The 16,185-nt window shown below is 38.8% G+C and overlaps 1 protein-coding gene across 1 annotated transcript in view; it reads right to left on the bottom strand.

Annotated features, from left to right (window-relative positions):
* Positions 1-458: 458 nt before the first annotated feature.
* The window catches only part of ctu2 (cytosolic thiouridylase subunit 2 homolog (S. pombe)), a 38,972-nt gene continuing 23,245 nt past the window's right edge, over positions 459-16,185 (bottom strand). The window contains exons 8-15 of the mRNA XM_059993067.1: positions 11,809-11,944; positions 10,352-10,483; positions 9,400-9,491; positions 8,914-9,014; positions 8,453-8,624; positions 7,486-7,552; positions 2,706-2,764; positions 459-1,483 (exon numbers count right to left, since the gene is read on the bottom strand). Coding sequence (XP_059849050.1) covers positions 1,411-1,483; positions 2,706-2,764; positions 7,486-7,552; positions 8,453-8,624; positions 8,914-9,014; positions 9,400-9,491; positions 10,352-10,483; positions 11,809-11,944 — 832 coding nt within the window. The 3' untranslated portion in view covers positions 459-1,410. The remainder of the gene's footprint in view (positions 1,484-2,705; positions 2,765-7,485; positions 7,553-8,452; positions 8,625-8,913; positions 9,015-9,399; positions 9,492-10,351; positions 10,484-11,808; positions 11,945-16,185) is intronic.

Below are 16,185 nucleotides of genomic sequence, written 5' to 3'. Positions count from 1 at the left end.
TACAAAAGTGCAGATGTTAGAAGAACTCAGTCAGTCAAGTAGTATCTATGGAAAGAGAAAAAAAATTAACATTTCAAAGTCTGAACTGTGGGAAAAGTAGAACAGTTACAGTTTACAAAGGAGAGGTGGGGGGATAAAGTGAAATGTAAGGCGAGAGCATGAGACTGCAAATGCTGAAATTCAGAGTGGTAATACCTTGGAGAACTCAGCAGGTTGAGCAACATCTCCGGGTGCAGGAAGGAATTGTCAAGATTTTAGGTCGAACCTCTGAGTCACGCATAAATGCAGATTAAACGGATCAGAAGATGAGGAGCACGAGCACTGACCATTAGGAGAGTATGTCCATTTTATAAGATTGCAAAATGTCTAGAATATTGTTGCAAAAGAAAAAAGACCTTCGGTCAGAATTTTAAAGTGGGTGTCATTTCTAAAACTAGTATAAGTAAAACCAAATTATAGAGATACAGATTGCTTGTAAATGGAGTTTATTCAAGCTTTGAAGAAAAATGGCATGTCTGGTTTGAGTACTATTTGTGAGGTCAAATACAATTTCTGAAATTTGCCATAATTTGCTTTCCTTTTCAACTATTTAATTTTTCCATTCAGTATTTAATAATCCTGACATAGAAAGATACAACATAAAACATACCCTTCCATTTTGACCATCAAGCACTCATAAATTCTGAGTAACCACCCCCCCCCCCCCCCACAATTCCATCTATCACTCATCTACACACTATGGGCATTTTACGGTGGCCCATTAACCTAGCAAACCACATTTTCAGGGATGTAAGAGGAAACTAGAGCATCCAAAGGGAAACCTACATGCATACAGGGGAAACATGCAAATTCCACACACACAGCACTGGAGATCAAGATTGAACTTGGGTCAGTCACTGGAGAGATGCCTGTTTTTGTTTTCAGTTGGACACTATAAAAGTGCTGTTTTATAATGAAACGTAGGTTAAACCAATCAGTTCTCTATTTTTAATCAAAATGATAACAACAAATGTAAACCTTAAAAATAACAATCTTTAAAAGTAATGCAATAGAAAATCTCACCACTCTAAATGTAGGAACAGTTTTAGAATTTAATATTTCAACAAATTTATTTACAAATGGGACATTTTAATGTTGCGGCAAACTTAAAGAGCAGCACAAAGTAAGTATACAAACCAATGATTATAAATCAGACTAAAACATCAGTGTTGTGATTGTTATAATACATAGACAATCTGCATTGTATTTGCTGTAAATTCCTAGGATTGAACATGGAAACCTAATTATTTAAACTCCAAGTGCCAGAATGACAAGGCAAGTTGCAATTCATAATTTATTCAGAACACATCTGCTTCTGCTACATGGATAATCAGTACATAATCTCCAATATGGCAAATTCAGGCAGACTGGTCAAGAGCTTGCAGCATCTGTTTCCTTCTCGGGAGCCAACAGGAACTCCTTGATCTGCTCCTTCACCTGTGCTCTAAAACAAACCACATCAGATTTGTCAATTACCATTTCCATTTTGGGTGCAACTTTCAATATAAGAGTTCAGCTCAAGAGAGAATAAACATTAAATCCAAATTTAGTTATCAGCTCCAAATTTCAATCACAGGATTGAAATACGCTGCAGAAAGTTGTAAACTCAGTTAGCTCTATCATGGGCACTAGCCTCCCCAGGATTCGAAACATCTTCAAGGAGCAATGCCTCATCCATGATTACGGACCCCACTCAATGATTCAGGAATAATTTCTCCCCCTTAGTCATCTGATTTCTGAAAGGACCGTGAACCCATGAACACTATACTTTTATTTTTGCACTACTTATTTCATTTAACTTCTTAATTGTAGTAGATATATAAAAAATTGTTATTATTATGTATGGCAATGTACTGCTGCCTCTTAACAAATTTCACGACACGTGCCTGTGATATGAAACCTGATTCTGATCTGGTTTTTAAGATGGATACATTGCAAATGCTTGGCTTTCTCAATATTGCCAATGAATCAATAGTTAGAAATGCTCTATCCCTGTTGTATTTTTGATACTAAATGAGGTAACCAAGTTCTCTTAATTATACTTCAGTTTTGCTCCTTCACTTTTTTAATAGTGGTATTAAAAATACCACTAAAGTTCCAAATCAGAGTTACTGATCTGATTTTGGGAGAATTGTTGATGCATGGTATTTTAGATTGCACTTTAAATCTACAGGTTGGCCCTTCACTGTTCATTCTTTTTAGTGATTTGCAAAAGACGTAATGGAAATTTATCAAGTTAACTGAAAAAATGGCATGGTGAAAGTTCTTAAACTTTGTCCTGGGCCTTTGACGATCTTATATTACTAGATTTTAGGAAATGTGCAAGGTCATGCATCACTTTTTTTTAAGGGAGTCACAGGATTTATTTACAAGAGCTGCCCTTGGCTCTGCTGGTGAACTAATGCTAACTTCCTTTCAATATTGCAATTGTTGTGAGGAACGAAGTTATCCGTGATACTGAATTGACATTGTCGGTTGCAAGCAGACCTCCAACTTTTATATTATAGACATGGTGTGTACAGAAAGCAAAGACTGAAAATTAATTAGAGTAAGATTATTTTCTACTGCTGAGGGCCAAGATAAATTATACACATAAAAGCTCATTAATTCAACCAAAATTTTACTTTATATATAGCCTAGCAATTTATTTAAATGTGTAAATTCACCTGCGTTTTCTGCGCTCTGCTTCAGAGAGGACGTATTGTGGTAAGAGATCCAGTGACACCTAGAAATGAACAGCCAAATGAAAAAAAATCATTAGTATATTGCTGGCCCAAATATAAGAGTGGAACTTCTTGCAGTTATAGAAGAGAATAAATGAATTTTGATATGTTTTTCTACAACATAATAACTGATATTCTAATTTTCATCAGTCTTCCATGATAATAGTAGTGCGATCACTTGAATCGAGTATGATGTTCTCCTAAGGGGTTGCCTATTGGTGGGTCCTCTGTAAAGGCTGATCTGGGATCCACAAATTAGAAACATAGAAACATTGAAAACCTACAGCACAATACAGGCCTCTTGCCCCACAGAGCTGTGTCAAACATGTCCTTCACTTAGAAATTACCTAGGGTTACCTGTAGCCCACTATTTTTCTAAGCCCCATGTACCTGTCCAGGGACCTCTTAAAAGACCCTATCGTATCCACCTCCAGCACTGTCACCGGCAGCTCATTCCATGCACTCACCACTTTCTACACAAAAACTTACTCCTGACATCTCCTCTGTACCTACTTCCAAGCACCTTAAAACTGTGCCCTCTCGTGCTAGCCATTTCAGCCCTGGGAAAAAACCTCTGACTATCCACACAATCAATGCCTCTCATCATCTTATACACCTCAATCAGGTCACCTCTTATCTTCTGTCACTCCAAGGAGAAAAGGCCAAGTTCACTCAACCTATTCTTATAAGGCATACTCCCCAATCCAGGCAACATCCTTGTCAATCTCCTCTGCACCCTTTCTATGGTTTCCACATTCTTCCTGTAGTGAGGCAACCAGAACCGAGCACAGTACTCCAAGTGGGGTCTGACCAGGGTCCTATATCACTGCAACATTACTTCTCAGCTCTTAAACTCAATCCCACGATTGCACCAATGCACCGTATGCCTTCTTAATCACAGTGTCAACCTGCACAGCAGTTTTGAGTGTCCTATGGACTCAGACCCCAAAACCCCTCTGATACTGCACACCGCCAAGAGTCTTACCATTAATACTATATTCTGCCATCATATTTATCCTACCAAAATGAACCTCCCCACACTTTTCTGGGTTGAACTCCATCTGCCACTTCTCAGCCCAGTTTTGCATCCTATCAATGTCCTGCTGTAACCTCTGACAGCCCTCCACACTCTCCACAACACCCCCTACCTTTGTGTCATCAGCAAATTTACTAACCCATCCTTCCACTTCCTCATCCAGGTCATTTATAAAAATCACAAAGAGTAAGGGTCCCAGAACAGATCCCTGAGGCACACCACTGATCACCACCCTCCATGCAGAATATGACCTGTCTTCAACCACTCTCTGCCTTCTGTGGGCAAGCCAGTTCTGGATCCATAAAGCAATGTCCCCTTGGATCCCATGCCTCCTTACTTTCTCAATAAGCCTTGCATGGGGTACCTTGTCAAATGCCTTGCTGAAATCCATATACACTACATCTACTGCTCTACCTTCATCAATGTGTTTAGTCACATCCTCAAAAAATTCAATCAGGCTCTTAAGACACGACCTGCCTTTGACAAAGCCATGCTGACTATTCCTAATCACATTATGCTTCTCCAAATGTTAATAAATCCTGCCTCTCAGGATCTTCTCCATCAACTTACCAGCCACTGAAGTAAGACTCACCGGTCTATAAATTTCCTGAGCTACCTATTTCTGGTGCATTGGGGCACGAGCAAGTGGTGACTCTGGTTAGTGGCTGGGTCTTTTGATTGTCAGTCTCATCTTTCACAACTACTGTTTGTCCTCTGCAACACAGCAGAAATCACTGTCATGTAGCACAGCTCCTCTTGAACAGATTTCCTTCAGGTGTAACTATTTCTTCAGGCAGATTTTAATGTTATCCTTGAAGTGTTTCATTTGCATTACTCCAGCAGTGGTCTGCTTTTGAGGAGAGAATGCTGCCAAGGTAGGGAAAGTGGTTTACTTTTTCAAAGGTGTTATCATCATCTGTTATGGAGGTCTGGATAAATGGCTGGTTGGGCAGTGGCTGATGTAGGACCTGTGTTTTGAATATTAAAAGAAGACAAGAAACAGAGCCCTATTTATTCAGGATACATTGGAGGTCTTCAGAGTGATCTATGGTGGTGGTGTCATCACATACTGAAGATCCTTTATAGTGGTGGTGCTGACCTTGTCATCCATTCTAGACATGAATGGGGATTCCTTGTGACAGGTCTTGGGTCTTGGCCAATGAGGTGAAATGTGGCAGGAATAAAGATTGCAAATAGGGAGGTGCAATGATACAGTTCTGTTAGACTTGTGTTGACAGTGAAGGGCTCTGATTCAGTACCACTATGGCTGACATACCAATACACAATAGTGTCAGTATTTCTAAGTCCTTGTCAGGGCAGCCATGTCTTGATAGTATATGCCAGAGAGCTTGACGGTCTAGTGTATCAAATGCTTTTGTCAAATTTACGAAAGCCAAGTACAAGTGTTGCCTTTCTTCAAAGCATTTTCCTATAATTAGCATGCTGTGAAAATAATGTGCGTAATATCTCTAGATGGTGGAAACCACACTGACTTCATTTACCTCTGGTGACGTGAAGCTTCTTCAGTGCCACCTAAACAGTCTATGGTTCAGGTTCACAAATGCACGAAAACCTGCAGATGCTGGAAATCCAACATACACAAATGCTGGAGGAGCTCACCAGGCCAGGCATCTATGAAAAGGAATAAACAGTTGACGTTTTGGGCCAAGACCTTTCATCAGGGTTTTATGTTTATTCCTTTCCAAAGGTGCCTGGCCAGCTGAGTTCCTCCAGCATTTTGTATGGTTCAGATTACCACAGATTAAGCCCCCTGCAATCAACTTCTTAACTGCAACAGCACTGCTGAACCAGAGGTTACTAACCAAAGCCTTTAAAGACCTGTGAGAGAAGACATATGGGTTCCTCCCAGAAGGAAAGAGATCCATGAAGCCCTCAGGAACCTGAAAAGCAACAAAGCCACTGGTCCTGATGGGATCCCAGCAAAGATCCTCGAGGAAGGAGGACCAACACTTCTACGTGCCCTGCTCCAGAAGATTTGGGAAAAGGAACAACTGCTCTCAGAGCTCAGGGATGTTCTAATAGTGACCATTTTCAAGAAGGGAGACAAGGCAGATTGTGGCAATTACACAAGCATCTCCCATTTGTCATCAAGAAACAAAGAGCTAGCACGTATCCTTGTCAACCAACTCCTTCTGCTATTGAAGAAGTACACCCTTTCACTTCCAGAAGTGCATAAACACTAAACTTGCTAATATAGAGTTATATGATTGAGGCTGAAAAGATGCAATTTGGAGCCTACTGAAAAGTATCGCAAAGTTTTTCATACACTTTTATTGGAGTTTAACTCTGCACTAATGACAGCTGTCTTTTATTGAGTCAGTTGTTTAGCAAAGAAATGGGCATTCAGCCCACTGTATCTGCGCTGACCATTATGTCCATCAACACTAATCCAATGTTCCTGCATTAATTTAGATGAGTGAATGATGAGCGATCTGGACAGATACACACACTTATTTGAACTAATTGGGTATAATAGAGGTGGAGGAATATTATTTCAACTGAGGTATGTGATCATGGTGTTATACAAGACTCTTGATCTGAAAATGTAGATGGGCTGATTAGTGTGCAGGCAATACAAAAATCATCTCTGGGGGAAGAGGGTAGAGCAAGAGATGGCAGGTGATAGGTGAATCCGGGTGAGACAGGCAAGTGGGCTGGAAGACGGTGCCCTCTTTCTTTTCAGTCCTGACTGAAGGGTCTAGGGTTGCAAACAGAAATGTTAATTGGCCACTTTCCACCACAGATGCTGCCTGACCCACTGAGTTTCTCCAGCATGTTATGTGTTGCATTCATTGGAGTCATGTTGCATCAGTATAAAATTTTGGGCACCATTTGGAGTACTGTGTACAGTTCTGATTGCTACATTATAGGCAGCATGTGAAGGCTGAGGGGTTACAGAATGGTTCCACCAGCGTGTTATCTAGATTAGAAAGTATGAACTGTAGAGTAGTTTGACCAACATCATTTTTTCTGGATCATCAAAGGCAGAGGGGAAATCTGACAAGCAGGTAAAATTATGAAAGGAATAGTCCTTTTCCTTACATGGAAACATCAAATAATCGAGGGCACAGCTTTAAGGTAATAGTGGATGGTTTAAAGGAGATTTACTAGTCACGTTTTTATTTTAAGTGGAAATTAGTAAGTGTCTGAAATGCACTGCAAAGGGAAGAGGTGGAAACAGATACAAGAGCAATATTGAAGAGGCATGTAGACAGACACATGAAAAGGCAAGGAATAGAAGGATATTGACCGTGCACAGTCAGATGTGCAATTTGTATTAGCATAATGCATAGCACTCACATCAATGGGCCAAAGGGCCTATTCCTGTGCTGAACTGTTCAATATTTTAAGTAATGATAGACAGTTTTAGGCAAAATATAGAATCAATGCAAGTGTGTCGTTAGATACTACAACTACATGCTTTTGAATCTAATTTGATACCTTAAACAGAAACAATATTTATCAATGCCATTAAATCAGAGCTTAGAAATACTATCACAATTGATCTAAAGTATTAGCTCTTTCACTCTTCATAGAATGAGAGAGTTAATACTTAAGACTGATTCTGTCTATCTAATGGAGGACTTATTAAATTTTTGTTTTAAATAAGCATCTCTTGAAACAATCGCAGAATTGGGAAATTGGATTTTTTTAATGATGACTCACCATATCTTTGATAGTTAGCCTACAGCTGTAGCAAAGCAGTGCGAGAAGATCAGTAGTTCTATTTCCACTGAAATTATAAATTTTAACTAGTAATTAACCTTCAAAGACATTGCTATTGCATGAACAAAAAACATAAAACATCTTTTACAAAGCTGCTTTAGGAAAATGTATAAGCTAACACTGTACCAAAAAAGCATTGCCTTTTAGACAGAGTAATCTTTCAGAGCCTATTTGCTTAAAGGCATAGCTACCAGTAGAAGGACCAAAGTAATAGGGATAAATAAGAGATCAGAAATGGAGTAACAGTTCTTGATGATTAGGAGTAAGAGGAAGAAAGGGGTGATTAAAATTAAGGCCACAATCTTCACAACTGGACACAACAATGAGAATTTTAAATGAGGAATGAGTTGATAAGGAACTAGTATTGGGTTAAAGGTACAATGGTTCAGCACAACCTGCAAAGTTAGGAAACAAGCAGCTGTGACTTGAATAAATTTCTTTAGAGGGTGTTAAACAGCATAGCTAATATGAAATGGTTTAATCCGGGGATAACAAAAAACTCAAACAAGCGGTAGGTAGTACATGGGTGTAAATTGGGAGTCTTGACATCTGAAATGATGGGTTGGAAGCTCAGCATGAAGTTCCCAAGAGCTGGATTCAGTCCCAGTAACACAGATGGAAACTACAGCTAGAGAAAGAAATTAGTGGCAAGAGTCAATGACAACAGCTTCTGAGTTTAAAATAGATTATTTAGTTTTCAAATGTTAATGCTCTATGATACTGGAATTACATTTGTTTAAAGAATTAGATTGTATCATTTTCCTATTAACCATATTCTCAGTATATCAGAGAATGAATTATTTTCCACTTGGCTATGGATTAAAATCAAGTGGATAATGGAATAGGTGAGGCAGATTTCTATTCTTTTTATCCATCTGAAAACATTTACTTGCTTGTTAACACCTACCAGCTCGTTGAATAGCATGCTGATTCTGACTGCATACCACAACATTTTCCTTTGTCATTTTCTCCATCATTACCACAGCAAGATTGCTCAGTGGCCTTTGGCACCTGATCAGGAAGCCGCTTCAGTGATAATTTTTCTGATATTAGAGTAGCATGAAAAGCCGAGGCTTCCTCTTGAGAGAACACACAATTATGCTTTTAAGAACGTACAAACTTTAAATACCTTTTCTTAGATGTAAGGCACATGCAATTTCAACAATTAATCCATTTTCTATGTCTTTTATATGTGATTGACCATTTCTCTTTTGCATATTTTCCAGGCAAATCAAAGAAATCTTTTTAAAAAATTTTTATTAAGTTAGGAAAATTTAAAGAAGCTGTAGAAATTAACTGGGGCTTTTAACACTGACTAAAACATCCTCAAAGCAATGAAGAGGACACCTTTTAACATTTATAACTTACCTATTTTACTGTTCATTGCACAAAGACACAGTAAGCATTTCTCTGGCTGTTCGGCATCATTGTTCAAATCGGAGCAAACTGTATTCAACTTCTCACTGGTCCTACAAGAAAAAATGGTTACTTGTTTCTACAATGGATTTGCAAACTCACTAAAAATTACAAATTATTTTGATCTCAAGCTATGATGTTCAAGCCCTCTCTTATTTGAACCATGTTATTAAACATGAATATAAGGCATGCTTAGGAAGGAACATTTTGCAAGGAGAATCTCTAATACATTGTTCTTGTACATCTCTTGGCTTTTAATTAACATTTCTATAAGCTGCAATTGGGAGTAAAATGGGGAAAAAATCTGAGGAGAATGAAGATGTTATCATATAAAACTATGGTTTAAAAACAGTATTCACATTGTTCCATGTTTTTGCAATGTACTTAAAATTATTTGTGAAAACACTTGCAAAGGCTAAAAAGCAGCACAATTCTTACCTGTAAACAGTGCTCACAGTGGATGGGAAATCAGTCTGCAACTTGTTCACGAAACTCTCAGTCAATCGATGGATGCTGGCTTTATCACTGGCCTGCAATTTAGTAGCAGAATTTTTCAAGTTGCTTAGAACAATGACTTTTTTTTTTTATTCGGTGCCATCTTTCTGAACCAGTTGGAATGGAATTCCAAATTTCATGTAGTTTCAAATAGTTTTAGGTAAAGTTATATTCAAAGTCATTGGTATCCATGTGTATTTAGTTTTAATTTTTCAATTAAACTGTTGATAGCTGGTTGCTATCAACAACATACAAGGACAATGGATGTAGTAAAAGAAAACTGAGTTATTGGGATGGAAGAAGTTGAGTTGAGCATATCGGTCATTGGTGCAGAGGAGAATGATCTTATGAAGGTGTATAAAATCATGAAGGTCATAGGGTGAATAGGTAGTCTTTTTTATTCCCCAGGGTCGGGGAATAGACGAGGGCAACATTTTTAACTAGAGGGTAATCAATACATGGAATGAGCAGCTAGAGGAAGTGGTTGAGGCAGGTACATTAGGAACTTTTAAAAGGGACTGAACAATTACAAGGAAAGGTTTAGAGGAATATAAACCAAACACAGGCAAATGAGAATCGTGGTCAGCATTAAACTGTTGGGCCACAAGGCCTGTTCTTGAGCTATATGACAATCCATGGAGTCTTGTCAAAATCCCACATACTAAGATTTTTGTATACAAGTCACTTATAACTGACATTACTTCAAGCTTCATGCACAGCAGATGAAACAAAAGGACTTTTTTCCCTAGGATGTCATACAATTATACCAAACAGAGTTTTCAATACAAAATATTATCAGACACTATACAGCTCTCACTTTGAAGTGTGCCGATACTCTATAGTTTTAATTTCCAGACACAATACGGCAGCCTTTAAATGCAATGAATTTTCTTACCTTTGTATCCAATGCTGGAGTAAAGACATTTGGAACATCAAAAAGCTTATTGTAGAAAGCAATTTCTTTGGATGAATATTCCCTCATTGGCCGTATAATCATGATGTCTCCATAACGGTTATCTGAGAAACCCTGTATGTGGAAAGAAACTACACTGAAATACAATACTTAACAGGAAAAACCACACCTGAATATCACTGAATCTTTTCTGTTTAAGAAAAGCTTGCAGTGCTAGATGAAGCACATAACTGAAAGACCCCCGCCTAACTTAAAACAAATACGGCAACTTGAAGTCAAGGATCTGGAAAATCAACTGCTGGAAGAACTCATTGGGATGAATAGTATTTGTGGGGGAGAGAGCTTTTGATGTTTTGAGCAGAGGGTAGCCAATAAGAGTTCATCCAGCAGGTTGCCTTTTGCTCCAGATTCTAGTATCCGCAGTCTTGTCGCCTGTAACAGTGCTCTAGGTAATATTAAAATAATTCATAAATTAAATGCAGTATTCAAATGTGGAATACAAATGTGACCTCAAATTAACCATTTTAAAATATTTTTATGATTTTAAGCAATAAAAACTGCTTTATGTAAATACCCTAAGCTTAAGTGTTTTTGTCAGTAACAATAGTGTTTTCTCTCTCCTCAGATGCAGCCTTAGCTGTGGAGTATTTTAAAGTCACAGTTTGCAGAAAACAAGCTTTCTTCTCTGCCTGCCCATTGCTGACCATCAAATGTCAATGTACACCAGCACACAGTGCTGGAATAGTACCTCAGCTGTGAACTCACCAATGCTTTATATAATTTTCCAGCACTGTTCATTTTCAACTCATGTATGTTTCTAGCATCTGCTGTTTTGCTTTTTAATAATTGCTAACACGCAGGTTATAACCTCACATCCTGTTATCACTGTATTTGGCATGCAAAGAGAAAGAATGCATCACCACTAACCCCACCCCCCCAGCCCTACCTCACCTTCCAGAAGTCTCATAGCTCAATGGTAACTTACAAATTATTCTTTTCAAACATATCATTTTTTCAGGGATACAAGAATAGGATTTCCCAAAGCATGGCATGGCCATTTAGAAATAAGTGGTTTTCTCTTGTGCCTGAAGGTTTTATAGCTATTTGTTTTTAAGTATCATTACCAAATACCATTCACCCTCCTCCCACTCTCCTACTCCAACTGTCTCATTAAAAGAAATACTCAATTCACATTTACTTCTTTCCAAGTCCACCATTACTTTGGTTTGGATACATTAATAAGACAGAGTCCAAAAAAGCAGTTCAGAATCTCCAATGCACAAATAACTAATTGTTAAATAACAAATGGCCTCATTTACAATGCTCCGCAATTTTCCCAATGTATATTGAACTGTGAAATTCAAAATTAATGCAAATAACTTATTAAAAAAGTATACGCAAGTTTTTTTTAAACTTCCTATAGGTAGCTTACTCCTTACTGTATCAATAGCAAGTGATGCTCCACGTCCCAATGAAATATTAGTCAGAAGTTTCACTGCCAATCGAGTACAGCTGTCTCCCATCATTATTTTGGTGTAGCCTTTGATCCTCGCAGTGTACAAAAGAAGATGATGTCTGTTGAGAAATGTATTTTTCTTTCAGAAATTTAAAATCCACCATGACAAGACAAGGCACTATTGACATATACAAGAGATCAGCCATAATTTCATTCAGTAATATGTGTTTAGTAATACAGTGGATTCTGGTTAACTGGGACATATTGCGACCAGTACATTTTGGTGCAATTAAGTGGCTGCCCCAATTAGCTTAAGTTTCATGGAAATATTTAAAAGGTATAAATGAGTCAAATGCAAGGTTCAAAGGTTCATTTTTATTATCAAAGCATGTATGCAGAACACAACTCTAAGATTTGTATTTTCCAAATAGCCATAAAATAAACCATAGAAGTAATTGAAAGAAAGACATTAATCGTGCTGTAATCGTTATATGGTTATTAATCCCCCTTGCCCTCTAGTTGTAATCCCTCCACATGAAAAGAAACAAAAACTCGCAAAACTCAAACCCCCTTCAACCCCTCCCTCACACAAAAACAAACAGATCAGAACATCAAACCCCAAACTCCCAGCCCGCCGATCAGCAACAAGAGAGAATGGAAAAAAAAAACACAGAACTGAAAGAGGCCAAAATGTACTAAAGTTAGGACTATAGTCCAATGCATAAATTTAAGAGTTTTGATAACATCTGAGGGAAGCGACACAAACCAGTAGCCCCTCTGAGGTAAGTGACACGAATTAGTGGCCCCTCCAAAGGAAGCAACTTGAAGAAGTGCTTTTGAGTGGGCCTCTCAGACATCCACTCACTCTCCTCCACATTTGCTTTGATGTTTCAATCTTCTTCGCTTTAACTGGCGAGAAATGTAGGTGATCATGGCTCCCCCGTCTCATCTCTGAGCTTCTCCTTGTGGTAGCTCATGCTCGCATTTCTGGAGTTTCCTTGGGGACAGTAGAGTGCTAGCTTACTTGATCGAACTACATACTGTAAGTCCCAGGCTCCAACAGTTTCAAAAACAAAATTAAGATAAAAAGAATAAGTAGAAGATGTAAAAAAAACTTAAATGATTGACTATTTGTTGTTCCCTTGTTCAAGAAAGGGAGTGGAGATATCCCAGGAAAATATAGACCAGCGAATCTGACTTGAGTGGTGGACATGTGTTGGAGAAGATCCTGAGAGGCAGGATTTATGAGCATTTGGAGAGACATAATCTGATTAGGGATAGTCAGCATGGCTTTGTCAAGGGCAGGTTGTGCCTTATGAGCCTGATTAAACCCTTTGAGGATGTAAGAAAACACACTGATGAAGGAAGAGCAGTGGATGTAGTGTATATGGATTTCAGCAAGGCATTTGATAAGGTTCCCCACGCAAGGCTTATTGAGAAAGTAAGGAGGCATGGGATCCAAGAGGACATTGCTTTGTGGATCCAGAACTGGCTTGCCCACAGGCAAAGAGTGGTTGTCAACGGGTCATATTCTGCATGGAGGCCGGTGACCAGCGGACTGCCTCAGGGGTCTGTTCTAGGATCCCTGCTCTTTGTGATTTTTATAAATGACCTTAAAGGGTGGGTTAGTAAGTTTGCTGATGAGACAAAGGAGACAAGTGGATAGTCTGGAGTACTCTGTTCAGTTCTGGTCACCTCATTACAGGAAGGATATGGATACTATACAGAGAGTGCAGAGGAGATTTACAAGGATGTTGCCTGGATTGCAGGGCGTATCTTATGTGAATAGGTTGAGTGTTCTTGGTCTTTTCTTCTTGGAGTGACGGAGGATGAGAGGTGACCAGACCGAGGTGTGTAAGATGATGAGGAGCATTGATAGCCAGAGGCTTTTTCCTAGGGCTGAAATGGCTAACACAAGGGGACATTGTTTTCAGGTGCTTGGAAATGGGTACCATGGGGATATCAGGTGTAAGTTTTTCACACAGAGGGTGGTGGATGCATGGAATGTACTGCTGGTGGCGGTGGTAGAAGCAGATATAACAGAGTCTTAAGAGCCTCTTAGATAGGTACATGGAGCTTAGAAAAATAGAGGGCTATGCACTAGGGAAATTCTAGGCAGTTTCTAGAGTAGGTTACATGGTCGACACAATATCGTGGGCCAAAGGGCCTGTAATGTGCTGTAAATTTCTATGTTTTATGTCTATGTATCTGGAAGATGTTGCCTGAGGAACTGTTGTTCGCTGGCACCACCTTGACATGTTAAACTACTGTTTAACTAAAATGCAAAGCAAATTACAGTTATCTCTGCCAGCTGAAAATAGTGCTGTTAGGCGAATAGCTTTTAATTTGGTCCAGTAGGGTAATTTTTTTGGCTACTGTCAAGTCGTTTTGTGGCACCTTGGAAAGGGTCTGAAATTTTTTAAAGTGAAAGTAAAAAACAGAAATATTAAGAATCATTGCTTTTTGAATGAGGGTCCAGCAGTCCAAATGGATAACATAACACAAGCACACACAACTTACGCTATTTAAAAACTATTTATCTATTTCAGGCGGTACCAATTTTAATTTCTAAATCCTTTTCTGATATTATTGATTCTAAAATTTCTTCATATATATGGCAGAATAAAAATCCTAGGGTAAGTAAGAAGTATTTACAGAAATCAAAAAAGAACGGCGGTTTGGCAATGCCGAATTTAAGATTCTATTATTGGGCAATTAATATTCGATATTTAACGTGTTGAACACAAGATCTGGATGAAATTCATTGTCCACAATGGGTGAACTCGAGCGTGAGTCTGTACAAGGGTTTTCTCATTGGCTTCTATCTTAGGGACTTGCTTCCCTTTGCACTTACTAAACTGCATAAACATGACTAATCCAATAACTAAACATACAATACGAATATGGTTTCAATTTTGTAAATTTTTGGATTGAATAAATTTATCATATCAAGTACTATTCAATCTAATTTTTTCTTCCAACCATCCAGAATTGATAAGCTTTTCTTTTATGGAGAACAAAGGGAATAACATGTTTTCGTGACTTATTCATGGATAACTGTCTCGTGTCTTTTGAACAATTGTCTAATAAATATAGTTTGCCTAGATCACATTTTTTCAGATATTTACAGATCGGAAACTTTTTGAATACTATTTTACCTACTTTTCCAGTATCACATCAAACTGAAATTACAGAAAAAAATTTAGGTTTAAACCCCTATCAGAAGAGTTTAATTGCAATTATTTATGATCTGATTACGAAAATACGTCTAGGTACATCTGATAAAATTAAGAATGAATGGGAAAGAGAACTTCAGGTATATTCACCTATAGAGAAATGGGAGAAAATTCTCCAACTAGTTAACACTTCTTCAATGTGTGCTAGACACACTTTGATACAATTTAAGGTGGTTCATAGGGCCCATATGTCCAAGGATTAGTGTGGTGCGTGGCCAAGTGGATAAGGCGTCAGTCTAGTGAGCCGAAGGTCGCTAGTTAGAGCCTTAGCTGAGGCAGCGTGTTGAGTCCTTGAGCAAGGCACTTAACCACACATTGCTCTGCGACGATACCTGTACCAAGTTGTATGGGTCCTAATGCCCTTCCCTTGGACAACATCGGTAGCATCGAGAGCGGAGACTTGCAGCATGGGCAACTGCAGGTCTCCTACACAACCTTGCCCAGGCCTCAATCATCATCAAAAATCGATGGACAGCTAAAGAAGAAGATGATGATGTCCAAGGATAAGTTAACTTGTTTTTATTGCCATATAAATCATCTGTGACAGATGTATGTCTGAGGTAGCTTCCTTGACACATATAGACAATAGGTGCAGAAGCAGACCATTCGGCCCTTCGAGCCTGCACCGCCATTCTGAGATCTTGGCTGATCATCTACTATCAATACCCGGTTCCTGCCTTGTCCCCATATCCCTTGATTCCTCTATCCATAAGATACCTATCTAGCTCCTTCTTGAAAGCATCCAGAGAATTGGCCTCCACTGCCTTCTGAGGCAGTGCATTCCAGACCCCCACAACTCTCTGGGAGAAGTTTTTCCTTAACTCTGTCCTAAATGACCTACCCCTTATTCTCAAACCATGCCCTTTGGTACTGGACTCTCCCAGCATCTGGAACATATTTCCTGCCTCTATCTTGTCCAATCCCTTAATAATCTTATATGTTGCAATCAGATCCCTTCTCAATCTCCTTAATTCCAACATGTACAAGCCCAGTTTCTCTAACCTCTCTGCGTAAGACAGTCCGGACATTCCAGGAATTAACCTCGTGAATCTACGCTGCACTTCCTCTACAGCCAGGATGTCCTTCCTTAACCCTGGAGACCAAAACTGTACACAATACTCCAG

Source organism: Hypanus sabinus, chromosome 17, assembly GCF_030144855.1.
Source record: "Hypanus sabinus isolate sHypSab1 chromosome 17, sHypSab1.hap1, whole genome shotgun sequence".
In the NCBI taxonomy this organism is placed as follows: Eukaryota; Metazoa; Chordata; class Chondrichthyes; order Myliobatiformes; family Dasyatidae; genus Hypanus; species Hypanus sabinus.
The sequence above is the reverse complement of the archived record's forward strand: the minus strand, read 5'-3'. Positions and strand labels throughout refer to the sequence as shown.